At 42.4% G+C, this 13,574-nt stretch overlaps 1 protein-coding gene across 2 annotated transcripts in view; it reads left to right on the plus strand.

Moving 5' to 3' along the window:
• Positions 1–13,574, plus strand: part of COL4A2 (collagen type IV alpha 2 chain) — a 291,109-nt gene that overhangs the window by 270,488 nt on the left and 7,047 nt on the right. For both annotated transcript variants that reach the window (XM_019524110.1, XM_019524111.1), the window contains exons 40-46: positions 2,046–2,162; positions 6,126–6,287; positions 6,402–6,500; positions 7,280–7,426; positions 8,053–8,169; positions 9,244–9,435; positions 9,768–10,054. In XM_019524110.1, the coding sequence (XP_019379655.1) occupies positions 2,046–2,162; positions 6,126–6,287; positions 6,402–6,500; positions 7,280–7,426; positions 8,053–8,169; positions 9,244–9,435; positions 9,768–10,054 (1,121 nt within the window). The remainder of the gene's footprint in view (positions 1–2,045; positions 2,163–6,125; positions 6,288–6,401; positions 6,501–7,279; positions 7,427–8,052; positions 8,170–9,243; positions 9,436–9,767; positions 10,055–13,574) is intronic.

Consider the following 13,574-nt stretch of genomic DNA (forward strand, 5'->3'; position numbering starts at 1 on the left):
GTTTTAGCATTCCACATTCTCAAGGCCTTGTTACACATTCATTGTATGTGGTTTTTGGAGCTCTTAACCCCCTCTTGTCCACACATTAACACCTGAAACTAGTTTTAAGCACACTTTTTAGGCAGCTTAGCTATGGTGCTTCAGGGCAGGTTTCTCCGTTCTGTGTTACCAGCCCCTGTTCCATTAAATGTCTGGCCAGTCCCCACAGATGAACTGCCCAAGGTGCAGTCCTCCAGCATCCCAGGATACAGTGTCCCCTCCCCCACCCTCCTGTTCTTTGTGGACAAACTTTCCACCCTCTGAACTCTACTGCCCAGAAGATGGTTCTAGCACCAAATCAAGTCCCCCACCACCACCCCAAGGGTGTGACCTTCCCATCCCCAGGAGTGCGACCCCATGCAAACAACCTACAGAGCACATGCCAGCTAGCCAGGTTGCATGGATGGGTCCAGGAGTGGGGTGAGGGGGGAAGAACAAGGTAGGGGGCCTGATCAGGTCCCCATGATCTGGGGCTTCCTTCCTGGGGCAGCAGCAGTAGTTCTCCCCAAAACACCTTCTCTCACCGGTCCCATCCCTAGCCATGACAGGAATCATGACCAGCACTTGCCTACACCCCAATCCCAAATACAAGTTTATTAAAACATGAGACCTTCTTTAATTGACTTCCTCTTTAGTTGTTTTAAAATTATTTTGCTTTTACTTCTTTTTATTTCATCCTTTAGGGGCTGACTTCCTTCATTTCACCACCCTTCCCCCACCCCCATTTCCTTTCCACCTCCCATTTCATTACTCGCCCCCATCCTATTAACTCTCTCTACCTCCCAGCTTCATATTCCATCCCTACCAACCCCTCTCTCACACACCCCAACTTAGAGCAGAGATAGAAGCCAGTCCTGGTGAGCAGCATCAACTCATAGCTGTAGCTCCTACTTAGGCTCATGCTCACCAGCCCTCTACTGGCAAGTCACAGCTGTACAGGTGGGGGACAGTCAGAGGTTTTTAGCCTTAAGGTGTGACTGCTCCAAACTCAAGCTAGCACTAACACCAATCAACATTTGAGCAGCTCAAAGTGCAACATGTAACAAAGCCCTCAATTTCCATTCCCTATATGCCCACTCTGTTCATAAAGACATCTACAGATAATAGCTATAGTATCATATATTATTATCATATGAATGTTTTCTTAAACAGTTTCCCGATTATTTAAAACCTGAAATTCCCATGTATTTACAGTGTCTGAGACTTTGTGCCCCCCCGTGTCCTTTGATGGCTTATCCCTTCACCCTGTAAGAAACTATCAACTCATACCTCCTTGTAATCACCAAGATCTGTGCTGTTGCCAACTTTACCATTGGTTATGTTATCCTCCCCTTTAAGAAATAGCTATTTTGCTTATTTGATTCATGTTTGTTGGTGTTAAATATTTACCAAGAGAATAAAAACAGGGCTTTGTGGCAGCTTGAGCCTTCCTGAGACACTAGAAGGCTTCTGGCTTCGTGAGACCCTGTGCAATATCATTATTTTATCATTTAAATGGATAGTTTCATGGAGCCCTGGTCCAGATTTTCAGTAGTTTAAAATGTTGATATCTGAGAATTGCCTTTAGATTCTAATTACCCATTTTAATGGACTCTGAATAGCCACTGATTTCATAGGACATACAATACTGTGCTGTTTGCCCTCTCACTGCACAGCCAGCATATGTTAAGCTATCTTGGAGTAGTATTTATACAGTAGAGCACTAGGCATTGAATAAGGTTAACACTATTAAGCATGGCAAGTATTAATTGTCTGTCTGTCTATATCTGCTTGGAAACAGCTATAACCTTTGTTTTTTTGTTGGTGGTGTTGTTCCTGAAGTGCTAAAAGCATGATTTTTCAGAGTGTTGAGCTACCACAGCTTTGTCTGAAGTCAATGGGAGCTGTAGGTCCTCTGCACTTCTGAAAAAAATGCAACACTCACTGCATAGAACAATTTGAGATTCATCTAATCATTTTTTGTTCATGTTTCTATGGTACTAATGATTTCTTTTTCTTCCCTGCAGGGGAGCGAGGGCCAGCTGGTTCCCCAGGGCATGATGGAATTCCAGGCCCTCCTGGAGTGTCAAACATATCAGGAATCCGGGGTGATGTTGGTTCTCCAGGCCTACATGGTGTGCCAGGTAACTCATGCCATGTGCCCTGTAGCAAGCATCAGAAAGAATATTTAACACAGATTTTTAGCAGTGTGTCTTATTGTGACATGGGGCACCCTCCTCAACCAGTGAAAATGGGGCTTTCCAAAGGGGAAGATATGGCAATTAGCTAGACATTTCCCCGACCATCTGAGCTAAGGTGTATGGGGGGTATAAATAAATAAAGAAATGTGGTTGTTTAACAGGGTTAAATTTTAGCCCCGATCAGTGAAGTACCCTTTTTTAAAGAATAGCAGTTAAGCACACATTTAGGTAGTTTCTTCAGGTTATTGTTGAAGCATTTTGGTATGGCTTGCTTTGCTGTCTAGCAGCTTCCAGAAACACTAAATTAATTTATGGGTGGTTGGTTAAAAAACAGACTTGTAAGTGTAAGAAGCTTAGTTAAACCAATGGGGAAAAAATCACCACATAATTATTCCCAAAATATTGCTAAAAAAATATGCTGAACTAAACTATTAAGTTATATGTTATATCAAGCTTTCAAGGAAAGGTGTTCACTCTTTCTCTGCCTCTGAAAATGTCACCTACCAGGTCATTTACTTATTTATGCATTTCTTAGATTTATATGCCACTTTCCCATCCGAGTCTCATTGTGTCTTACTGTAAGACAGAATAATATACAAGAATAAATGGGATATTAAAATAAAATATGAATGAAAACGTGCTGAAATAATATCCCAGCCTAGCCTTGCTTGTTAAATGCCTGCCCAAATAAGGTCTTACAGCACTTCCAGAAGATATCCAGGCTCTGGAGGGCCTCAGGAGAGAGGGAGTTCCAAAGCTGAGGAGGAACTACCCTGATATTTTTTTCTAAGTGAACTGGATGAACTGATAGTACTAGCAAGAGGTTGCTCTCAGCTGACATTAGGGATCATGATGGGGCGTAAGGGAAAATGTAGTCCCTCGTGTGCATAGGGCCCAGACTGGGCCAACACTCAATTCAGGACCAACACTCTGAATTACACCAGAAGGCTATTGGAAGCCAGTGCAGACTCTGGAGCACAAGAATTTATATTCTCCTGGCAACTCGCACCTGTGAGAAGGTAGGCCACCACATTCTGCTCCAGTTGCAGCTTCCAGACACACAGTAAAGGGCAGCCCTGCAAAAAGTGCATTGCAATAGTCTAGCCTCAAGGTTATGAATGAATGGATGATGGTGGCAAGATCTGAATCAGAAAGAAAAGGCTGCAGCCTTCTCAGCAGATAGTGTTGGTGAAAAGCACTCCTAACTATCAATACCACCTGAAGATCCAGGTGCAGCAGCGGATCCAGGAACATCCTAAGGCTGCAAACCTGAGTGTCAAGGGGAGGCTGAACCTGTTCAAGGATAGGTTTCCCAATCCCTCCAGGTAAAGCACACCTGCCCACACCATCACCTCTCCCTTGTCTGTATTCAGTTTCACTTGAGTCACCCATATCCAACTGCCAACTGCTGCCAGGCACTTTGAAAGGGCAGAGACTGTGGGGCCCAGGTGAGATGAGAGAGCATACTGATGTTACTTCACACCAGATTTCCTCATGGTCTTACTTAGCAATCTCAGATACACATTGAACAGGAGTGGCAACAAGGTGGAGCACTGGGGAACATCAAAAGAAAGGCTCTAAGGAGATTATGAGCACTCAGCCATTACTATTCTCCCTGCTAGGAAAGAGCAGAACCAATTTATAGCCATCCTGCAAATACCCACCAGGTCACACAAATCCGTTATCAGCACCTAACGGTCAACTGTGTCAAAGGCAACTGAAGAAAAACAGGGTACAATTTACCATCAATCTCCAAATGAAGATAATCAAACATGAGTGCAGTGTCCCTGCCGTACCCAAAATGAAAGCCAGACTGATGGGATCCCAGGAATCTGATTACATCCAGATGTGCCTGGATGGAGCTATCACACAACCACCCATTCAATGACCTTTCCCAAAAATGGGAGGTTGGAAATGGGGCAATAGCTGCCTGCCTGGGTAGTCAGCATCAAGAAAGTTTCTTGAGTACAGGCCAGACAACTGCAGATTTAAAAACACCTGGTATTGACAACCTGAAACGCTGGGGCCAGAAATGGCCCCAGGCTTCCCCAGCTGGCTTTTACAAGTGAGGATAGGCATAGATCTAGCTCACAGTTGGTCATCCCCAACCCCCTGAGTACATCCACTGGCTCTGTGGGTGACAGCAACTGAAATCAATCCATGTAAACTAGACAAGGTGTGCCCATACCTCACACAAGAAAATACAGTATGGAAGCATGATGGGACAACTCTGTTGGTAGTGAGTAGCTGCTCTACTGGCTGCTGTGCTTTAATGGTGTTGTTTAGAGTGCACCAACATTTTAGACTTGGGTGCCTCAACAAGCTTTTAATTCACTGTTTTTATTGGCAATTGCAGATGCTTAGCAGCTGCAGAAATCAAGTTCACCACAGGCAGGCAGGTTTGAAGCTGAATTTTCATTGTATTGACTAGGCAAATAGCACAATAGGTAGTATTTATGAATGCACTCAGCATTGGCTTAACTCTGCTTCCACTGAAACCAACAGGAGTCTTATCACTGATAAGCACTTACAATACTGTCCTTAATCTTTAATACTGTAGTTATCAACTTCTCTCCACGGTATGTCTTTTCAATTTCAGAATAGGGAAGTTTCAAGCTGTAATAAGTTTTGTTGTTTTTTTTTTTTTTTAATCCACACTTCAGTGGAAGCAGCGTATATTGAGACAAACTTTATTTTAAACCTGTAATAATTTTGCAATCAGGCATAAAGATCTTTTTGAGTTCACCAACTGCTGGAAAGCTATTGGAAAACTCCCAAACATTACTTTAAAAAAATTCAACGTACTGGAAAATCCTGTAACTTGCAGCACAGCCAACTAAATCAAATTCCTCCCACCTCTACTCCCTGTATGGGTTATATCTGAAAAATTACTTTCAGACCACAGAGCTTCTCTCTCTAAAGTGTACATTGTTACAGGTACTTTGTGGGTTGGCTATTGATAAAAGAAGCAGAAACAGGTCTATAGCACAACCTTCTATTTGCTTGCACTTTCAAAACACAAAAACAAGCGTTTATCACAAAGTTTATCTGGCTACCTGTGACAGCACAATGTAGATCCTCACCTATACTGGCTGGGGAGACATGAGAGGTGGGAGGAGCAGGTTGGCAGCAAGTCTTAAATTTGCTGAGTTCTCCAAATTTCCCTCCAGTCTATACCCAATATTTATAGATGGCTGGTTCTAATATTCTAATACATGATCTCTGACTGGTTTTATTTAAATGTCTTTGTTTCAATGAAACTTTTGGAACTGACTGAACCAGATCTCTTGTGCACTTGAAAGTTGTTCATTAGTTGGGATTTATATCTTTGAGGAAGTATAATGGAGTGTTTCTTGTCTCTTTTCCTTCTTTTCTTCTTTGAGGAATGCTCTTCAGCACTCCTGTTTCTTCTTTACCTTAGCTTATGGTCTTCTCTGACAAGGCTGTTCTGTTTTTACAAATTATCTAAGCATCTTAACAAAAATGTACTTATTATAGTAAAATAACACTGAATACATTTGGTTACATTAATCACTACTACTATTTTTAAGACCAAGCAATGATACGGTATAGTTGGACAATCGGGAGTGTTTGGTGGGTTCAGACAAATTTAAGAGATGGCAACAATAGAACTGGGGCTTTTAAATCACAATTTTTGGACTCGGGTAGATTTATTCTAGCCCTAACTCTTTCCATACCACAGAAGTACAGAACATAAGGCAAATGTCAGCACTGCTAAATGTGTCTCTTTGATCTGTTGCCACCTGCAAGGATTAAGAGACTGAATCCTGGAAAGAGACATGTGCTCTCTTCCAAGGGGTGGCATTTTTTGTGTTAATTTCTCTTAAATGCGGGCTGTGTATCCTGCCTTTTAACGAGGATTCCAATCTCAATATGGTTTAACAGGCTATAAAGGAGAACAGGGCAGGCACGGAATACCATCTCCACCAGGAAGCAAAGGAGAAACTGGGCAAATAGGCGTGATTGGAGAAGATGGCCCAAAAGGCACTAGGGGTGACCCTGGTCTAACAGGAAAACCAGGGATTCTAGGGAGCTTTGGAGAAAAAGGTATGTATGATTAAAAACTGCCTCTTTTAAGTGCTGACTTGTATGGTACTTGGCTTTTAATTTATATTGTCTGCACAAAGTCATGATGACTGTGTGTGTCATTTTTCACTAAAGGCCAGAAAGGGGAAGAAGGTGTCATGGGCCCTGTTGGCACAGTGGGAATTCCTGGTGACAGAGGCCCCACTGGACCCAAGGGGAATAGAGGAGTTACTGGTGAGTAAGAGCTGTCCGGTGCTCTGTTTACTTAAACTGTATGTTCTACCTGTTCACTGGCTACCCTACCTGCTCTGAATCTGAAGATGGGAGTCTGGTCCAGTCAAAAGGGTTTATCTGGAATTGCCTTGTGACTTAAAAGAAGGGACCTACTTGACACTTAAGACCTGGTTCAAAAACTTCCATACACTAGCCACAGCAATTACCATATTTGCCTTTGCCTACCTCATCAAGTCAAACCAACAGAAAAGAGATGGGAAAAGGTAAAAAAGATTAGATCCCAATTTGAGCAATGCTCATGCCCCTCCTTCTACAAGACGAGAGACAGGACAGTGTTTAATGATATGGGACTTAAAGAACACTGCATAATGTCCTATATCATAATATCTTATCTGCTGCTTTATCAACCCCTTTGTCTCCTTCCACTAGTTTGTTTGGGGTTGCTTTTTTTTTTTGCCTGATATTATACTGTTCCCATGATGCAGAATTACTCTGTACTCTAGGATGTTGAGTGCCTTCCTATCCTCTGAGGTACTCTGGATACCTTTAAGAAACTCTTGGATGCTTACCTTGCTAGGGTGATCTGACCCCAGCTGACTTCCTGCCCCTTGGGCAGGGGGCTGGACCTGATATTGCAAGGTCCCTTCCAGCCCTTATGTCTATGAAATCTATGAAAATGCATAAGCCTTGTACATTGATGGGTGAGAGAGAGTGCACAAGTGAAGGGATTTGAGTTATTTTCCTCCCTCTAAATTTAATTTGCTCTTTTTTTGTCATAGGCCTTCAGGGACCTCCAGGCTCTCCTGGGCTGTCTCCCATACCCTCTAAGAGGCTTGCTGAGGTTGGTGCACCAGGCCCACGTGGGCAGAGAGGGCCCCAAGGAATTCCAGGAGAGATTGGGCCCCAGGGTCCATTAGGTGATTTAGGTAAGAACTGCAGCATTGGGGGTTGGCTGCAGCCAAGACTGAGGATTGTGACTGGGGTTTGCCAATGCTTCTGTTGGAACTAAAACTAGGAACTAAAGGTTCCTAACTAGAGGGTCTTGCCCATCCACTCAGGTCAGACCAATTGCCACGTTTGGGGGTCAGGAAGGAATTTTATCCTATGATCAAATTGGTATGGACTGTTGGGGTTTTTGCTTTCCTGTGTGGAAGAGGGCATAACTCTTTTCCTTGGATCTCTTAAGTGTATTATAACAACACTTGCATCAGATTTGTATAGGCTGATTTGGATAGGAACAGGATTCGAATTACATTTTGACCTGGGGGTGGGAGGAGGAGGGCCTGCAAAAAAAATTAAACTGGTCCATTGATTAACAAGTCCACCTAAATGAAGGAGCAATCTAATCAGAGACTCCCCACCTCGATTATGATTTTCAAATCTTACAGGGAGGCTCTCGCCTCTTAGGTAGGGGGCTCACCCCCACACCCAAGCTCTGCCATAATTTGCACTCTGGATAGGAATGATCCTGCATCAGGTAGGGGATTGAATTAGATGATTTCCACCTGGCTTTTCTACAAACAAGGAGATTCAACATGATGATTTTTTTAAGGTTTTAGAGGTGCACCTGGTAAACAAGGGTTCCAGGGAAGAAGTGGCATTCCAGCACTTCCAGGTTTTAGAGGTGATCAAGGACCACAAGGGCATCAAGGTCCATCAGGATCTGAGGGTAAGTGATGCTTCAGTATTGTTGTTTCCTTTTCCATTTTACATTATAGATTGTCAGTAGCTTACAGGAAGGCAAACATAAATGTAGCTGTGTCCCCCAGCTCTGTCTTCCACTTTCCACAGGGTTCAAACAAAAGTGCCTTTATTAGGCTTTATCTATCAGTAATTTTCACAGCTTTCATCTAATTTTTATTAAAAAAAAAAAACAAAAAAACCCTGATTTTGACTTAACTAAATCTCATTGTATTCATCTAAAGGATATTATTTAGATTTTGGATGTTTTATATTAGCTGTCTTTAAACATTGACACAATAGTGTTTTAGCAGCAAGAATATTCATGAAAATTGAATATCTAACTAGAAGAAACAGCGAGAATATCCAGCTAATATAAGGAAGGGTGTTTTTGTAGTAGAATTACTCATCAGCAGGAATCCTTTGGTTTTCTCTTATTTAAAAAAAAAATCACCAATTTTTTATTTTAAAAAGTAACCCAAAATCCACATTTTTCCATGATTAAAATGAAACACTACTATATGTATATCTATATATTAGTGGTGTTTCATTTTAATCATGGAAAATGCAGATTTTAGGTTACTTTTTTAAACCAAAAACTGAGGATTTGTTTTTATCAGAGAAAACCAAGATCCCTGCTCATCAGAATGAACCAGAAATTTTACCATGTGAATTAAGCTAAGCATAAAGCAATCTATCTCAATGAATAACACCAAATATTGGAATATTTGCTGAGACTTGTTTGCGGGGAAAGGCATCCATCTCCTGGGTGCTTTTTATTGAAGAATAAGTTTTGAAGTATTCACTGCTTGCCCATTTTTTTGAAAGATGTTCAACTCATAAGGCCAACTATTTGTGAATTTGTTTAGTAATAAAAAACATTCCTCTTTGCACAGACTAGGCAGGTTGATCCAACAACCATTTACTTCAAAAGAACTAGGTACAAGAAATATGGCTTACCATAAAATAGAAAAGTCTGATGCAATTAAATGTTGAGCAAGACATGTCTCAGTATATTGTATTTTGGCTGAATATTTTCTATATCACATTTTTTCCCCTCAAGGTATACCAGGCCGTCCAGGTAGCCCTGGGTTGCCAGGTATGCCAGGTCGTAGCATTAGCATTGGGTACCTTCTGGTGAAGCATAGCCAGTCTGATCAAGAGCCAATGTGCCCCATTGGCATGAACAAACTCTGGAGCGGATACAGTTTGCTATATTTTGAAGGCCAAGAAAAAGCACATAACCAGGACCTTGGTATGTATGCTTCTCCCTGACATCCACATTTGAAACTTCCAATCTACTTTTCCTCATTCAAAAAGGAGTATGTAAAATTAGAGCCATTTGGGCTTTGGGGAATATTATGCAAGGAAGCCCAGAAGTAACAAAGTGAAAACTAAAACACCTTTCTTCCACATGCTTCCAGAGGTAGTTCCCTTGTATTGCTCTGGCAGTTCAAGTGGAACTGTAAAATCTGCGTAAGCGTCACTGAATGTGGAGTTGTTCTGACAAACATGTATGCAGGTGTGTGCTAGAAGTACATCCTGTTGGAATATGCATACTCAGAGTTTGGTGGTTTATTTTTACAGGGCTGGCTGGCTCATGTTTGACTCGGTTTAGTACTATGCCATTCCTCTACTGTAACCCTGGGGATGTCTGTTACTACGCAAGCCGGAATGATAAGTCCTACTGGCTCTCAACCACAGCACCTCTGCCCATGATGCCTGTGGCAGAAGAAGAAATTAGACCGTATATCAGTCGTTGCTCGGTCTGTGAGGCCCCAGCTGTCGCGATTGCTGTCCACAGCCAAGATGTGTCAATCCCACACTGCCCTGAAGGATGGCGTAGTTTATGGATTGGATATTCCTTCCTGATGGTATTTTATTCTTTAAATAAATTTTGTTATGCCAATGCCATGGTCAAAACTTAAGTTTGGGTGTCCCAGCCTGGGCAAGCTTCAGGAAGAGGTTTTCCTGCAGTAAAAAAGCCCTGAGGGAGCAGAAAGCGTAATGGGGAGTTGTTCATCTCTCGCCTCAGAGACCAATGACAGTCAGAAGAATGGCTAAGGCAGCTGTTTCTGTTTAACCAGGCTAGTATGTGAAGCTGATTAAAATTTCTCTAGTCTAGGCAGGAAATTAGTCATGAGAATAGAGTACCTTCCCTGCTGTATGTGATGCAGAAAGGGGACCCGGAAAACAAAAGTAGACACAAGTGAAAATGGCAGCCAGTGTTAATGTGCTGAGGTAGTGTGTAGATGTCTCAGACAGTGGGAACTGGGAGTAGGTAACATTGTTAATGAAAGACTTCTCAAGAAATTGACCTGAAAAATCACTGATTTACACAAAAAGGGAAACTTGAAATTGTTTATCACAATAACAAGCAGTATGAAAAGTAACTTTCCCCACACATAAAAATGTTTAACTAATATTATATTAAGACCATGACCCCTAATTGATGGCAGGAGATGTGCACATACTTTTCTTTGGGGTCAGGTCCATTCAGCACTGATGGGGCCCAATCTTGCAATGCTTGCACACACGAGAGTAAATCACTAACACCAGAGGGTACTGAGGCTGCACCAGGACTATGGTATCAACCTCAGAATAAGCGGTGTCCTTTTCAACAGGCAGCACAAGTCAGAGGTATGTGATCTGGCCAAGACTTTACTACTCTGAAAGAACTGAGAAAATTCCACTGATGTCCGAGTTATGTCAATGCCAATAACAGAATTTGGACACAGGGAGAGAGCGGGGGATACGGAACTGCCTGTTCTAATCTTTCTATTGATGAAGGCCAGTCTTTACTAGAGCTGAACCTACAGTTTTCATGCCTCCAAGAAAGTGTCACCAAAAGCAAAAAAGCACACTATTTATTTTCATCAATGTTTTCCATAGAAAATGACAGTCAAAGGAAAAAAATTCAGCTTTTTAACCAACGAAAATACTGAGAAGTCTCCACTTTCCACAAACATTTTTATGTTGTTCAGTCCAAATTTCCATTGAGGAGAGGCTGACACAGAGCCAGAGCCCAACCTGCCATATATTTAGTGTCTCTTCCTACAGCTTTCCTTTGCTTCTGTAAAATGCAGCTGTTATTATTTTCTTGCTTTGCAGGGGTGTTGAGGATCAATTTGCTAAACACCCGTAAAGCCCCTTTGTACATACTTACATTATGAATAGTGTCACAACCTTGGCAACTGCCGGTCATTTCCCAGCTGACTGCCATCAAGGGAAGTGCCAAAAACTGCAAGTATTTATAAGACAAAACTTTCAGCTTCCTGGCACATATTTGCACAATATTAGCATTTGAGCAATGACCAGTCGAATACTTAGGTTGTGTACACTGTGGGATTTTGAGTACTGTGGAATTACATGTTGAAGCACACTATGTTCTTGATGATCCCAAAGCATATTTAAGTCTATGTTGCAACTTCCTTATGGTAAATGGTTCTGAGTGGGCCCACTCAGAGCTTTGTTAGGTCAAAGGAACTGTACACAGGAGATGGGACTTGCCTACCCAGATCTGGTTTCAGGATCTGAGCCCTGAATAGCAGAGATTAGATTTCTGTGAAAACATTCTGAGTTTGTAAGATTGCAAAAGACAATTCAAAGTGCTTTGGCCCCCAAGTCTGTCTAATGTCTAAAGCTGCATCAGTGGTCAGAGGGCTTGCAATTTACCTCAGCTGCTCTCCACTGAGTTATAATTTGAAAGATTTGAAGGCTCTTAACAAATGTGCTACCCTAGTTTCTTTGGAGGCACAGTAGCTTGGGAACTGAAATATTCATCTTTACCTAAAAGACTATTTAACTTCACCCTAGAAATACAGAAGACAAAGCAACAAAGTCAGCTCTGATGTCCTTGGCTGGTCTTAGCTGTTGCATGAGAGGTTGAATTTGAGCCATGTTTAACAGGTCAGAGATCAAAGCCCAGCTACTCGGAGTCAGATGGCGTAATACCTGTCGAAATGGCACAGGACTGTCGCTCCCCCCACCCCCTTCACCCTTCCTTGTAGCCCTAAAGATCATATTCTGCTTTATTAACAAACTCTGTGCAGCTTAGCAAGCTTGGTTGGGCTGTGCACTGAAAGCCTAGTAACAAGGGTTTGATTGTTTTCACATGAGGAATGAAAGCCCTTCCCATTTTGTAATATAAAATGGGGAACTTTAGAGGCTGAAGAGGTGGAAGAAGCGATTTGAGAAGAAAGATACATAATATTTTATTCAAAGTTAGAGAGAACTATGCTGGGATGTGTAGTGTTCCTATTTATGTACCTTCTAAAGGAACAAGGTAATGATTAAGTCTGAGTGTGGTTGATAAATGTTATTTAAACTGTGTAAGCCAGGCCATTTTTTAACCAGTGTGAGAAGGGCTGCATTTAACACAAACGTTAGATTATTCAAGTGCTAGGAAAAATGTAGTTAATTAAAGCAATCAACTTGCATCACCCTGTTACAATGTACGGTGTGGTATAGAAAATGAGTATTATAGGTAGGAGAAAATTTTCACACTACCCCCTCCCTCTTGTTGCACCTTCAAAGGTGAGGGGAGTTTAAGCTGTCTTCAGTGCATGAACATGGAATCATATGGATAAAGACTGAATGAGAGGTTTACAATGGAAAACAAGAACAAACGGTGTTAAAGCAGGGGTGGGCAAAAAGCGACCTGCAGTCAGACTCCATTTCCTTGCAGCCCCGCAATGAGGCGGATGCTTTAGGCAGGGGCCTGTAGGAAGCAGATTGCAGCTCTCCCACAGCCACGTGCTGTCACCACCCCAAGATCCCAGCCCCAGACACACTCCTCACCCAGCCATGTGCCCTGTTCATACAGCTCCCATTCCTAGTGGTGGATGCAGTGCCCTGGCAGCGGGGCTGGGCCCGGCAGCGACAGCCAGAAGGAGCTGTTGCTACTACGGCTGCCAGGAAATGGAATCTAGTCACAAGCTGCTTCCAGCCTACAGGCCATATTTTGCCCACTCCTGTGTTTCTTCCTCTGACATGCTACATGAGTAATCACAGTTAGTAGGATCAGCAAAATCAGAAAGTCCTAAAGGCAAACTTTTTTGGGTGACATACAGAAGCTATTTTGCCTTCTGTCTCCTCCTTCCCCTGTATATAGGCTGGATTATTCTAAACTAGAGTTTCTTAGCCCATAGGTCATGAACCAAAAGTGGGTCGCAAGAATATATGAAAGGGTCATGAACTTTAAAAATAGATCAACTTTAAAAATGGATTCTCCTTTAAAGGAGAAAAACATGGGAAACAGTGGCTTTCCTCTTGCAAGCTGGCAGAGCTCCAGCCTGCAAGGAGCTGCTTGGCCCCCCCATGCACAACACACTCAGGGGCTGGGGCAGTGGGTCAGGAGTGAGGGGCACTGGGTTGGAACTGGTGATTGATATT

The sequence above is a fragment of the Gavialis gangeticus genome, unplaced genomic scaffold (assembly GCF_001723915.1).
Source record: "Gavialis gangeticus isolate Ggan-Ray unplaced genomic scaffold, GavGan_comp1, whole genome shotgun sequence".
NCBI lineage: Eukaryota > Metazoa > Chordata > Crocodylia > Gavialidae > Gavialis > Gavialis gangeticus.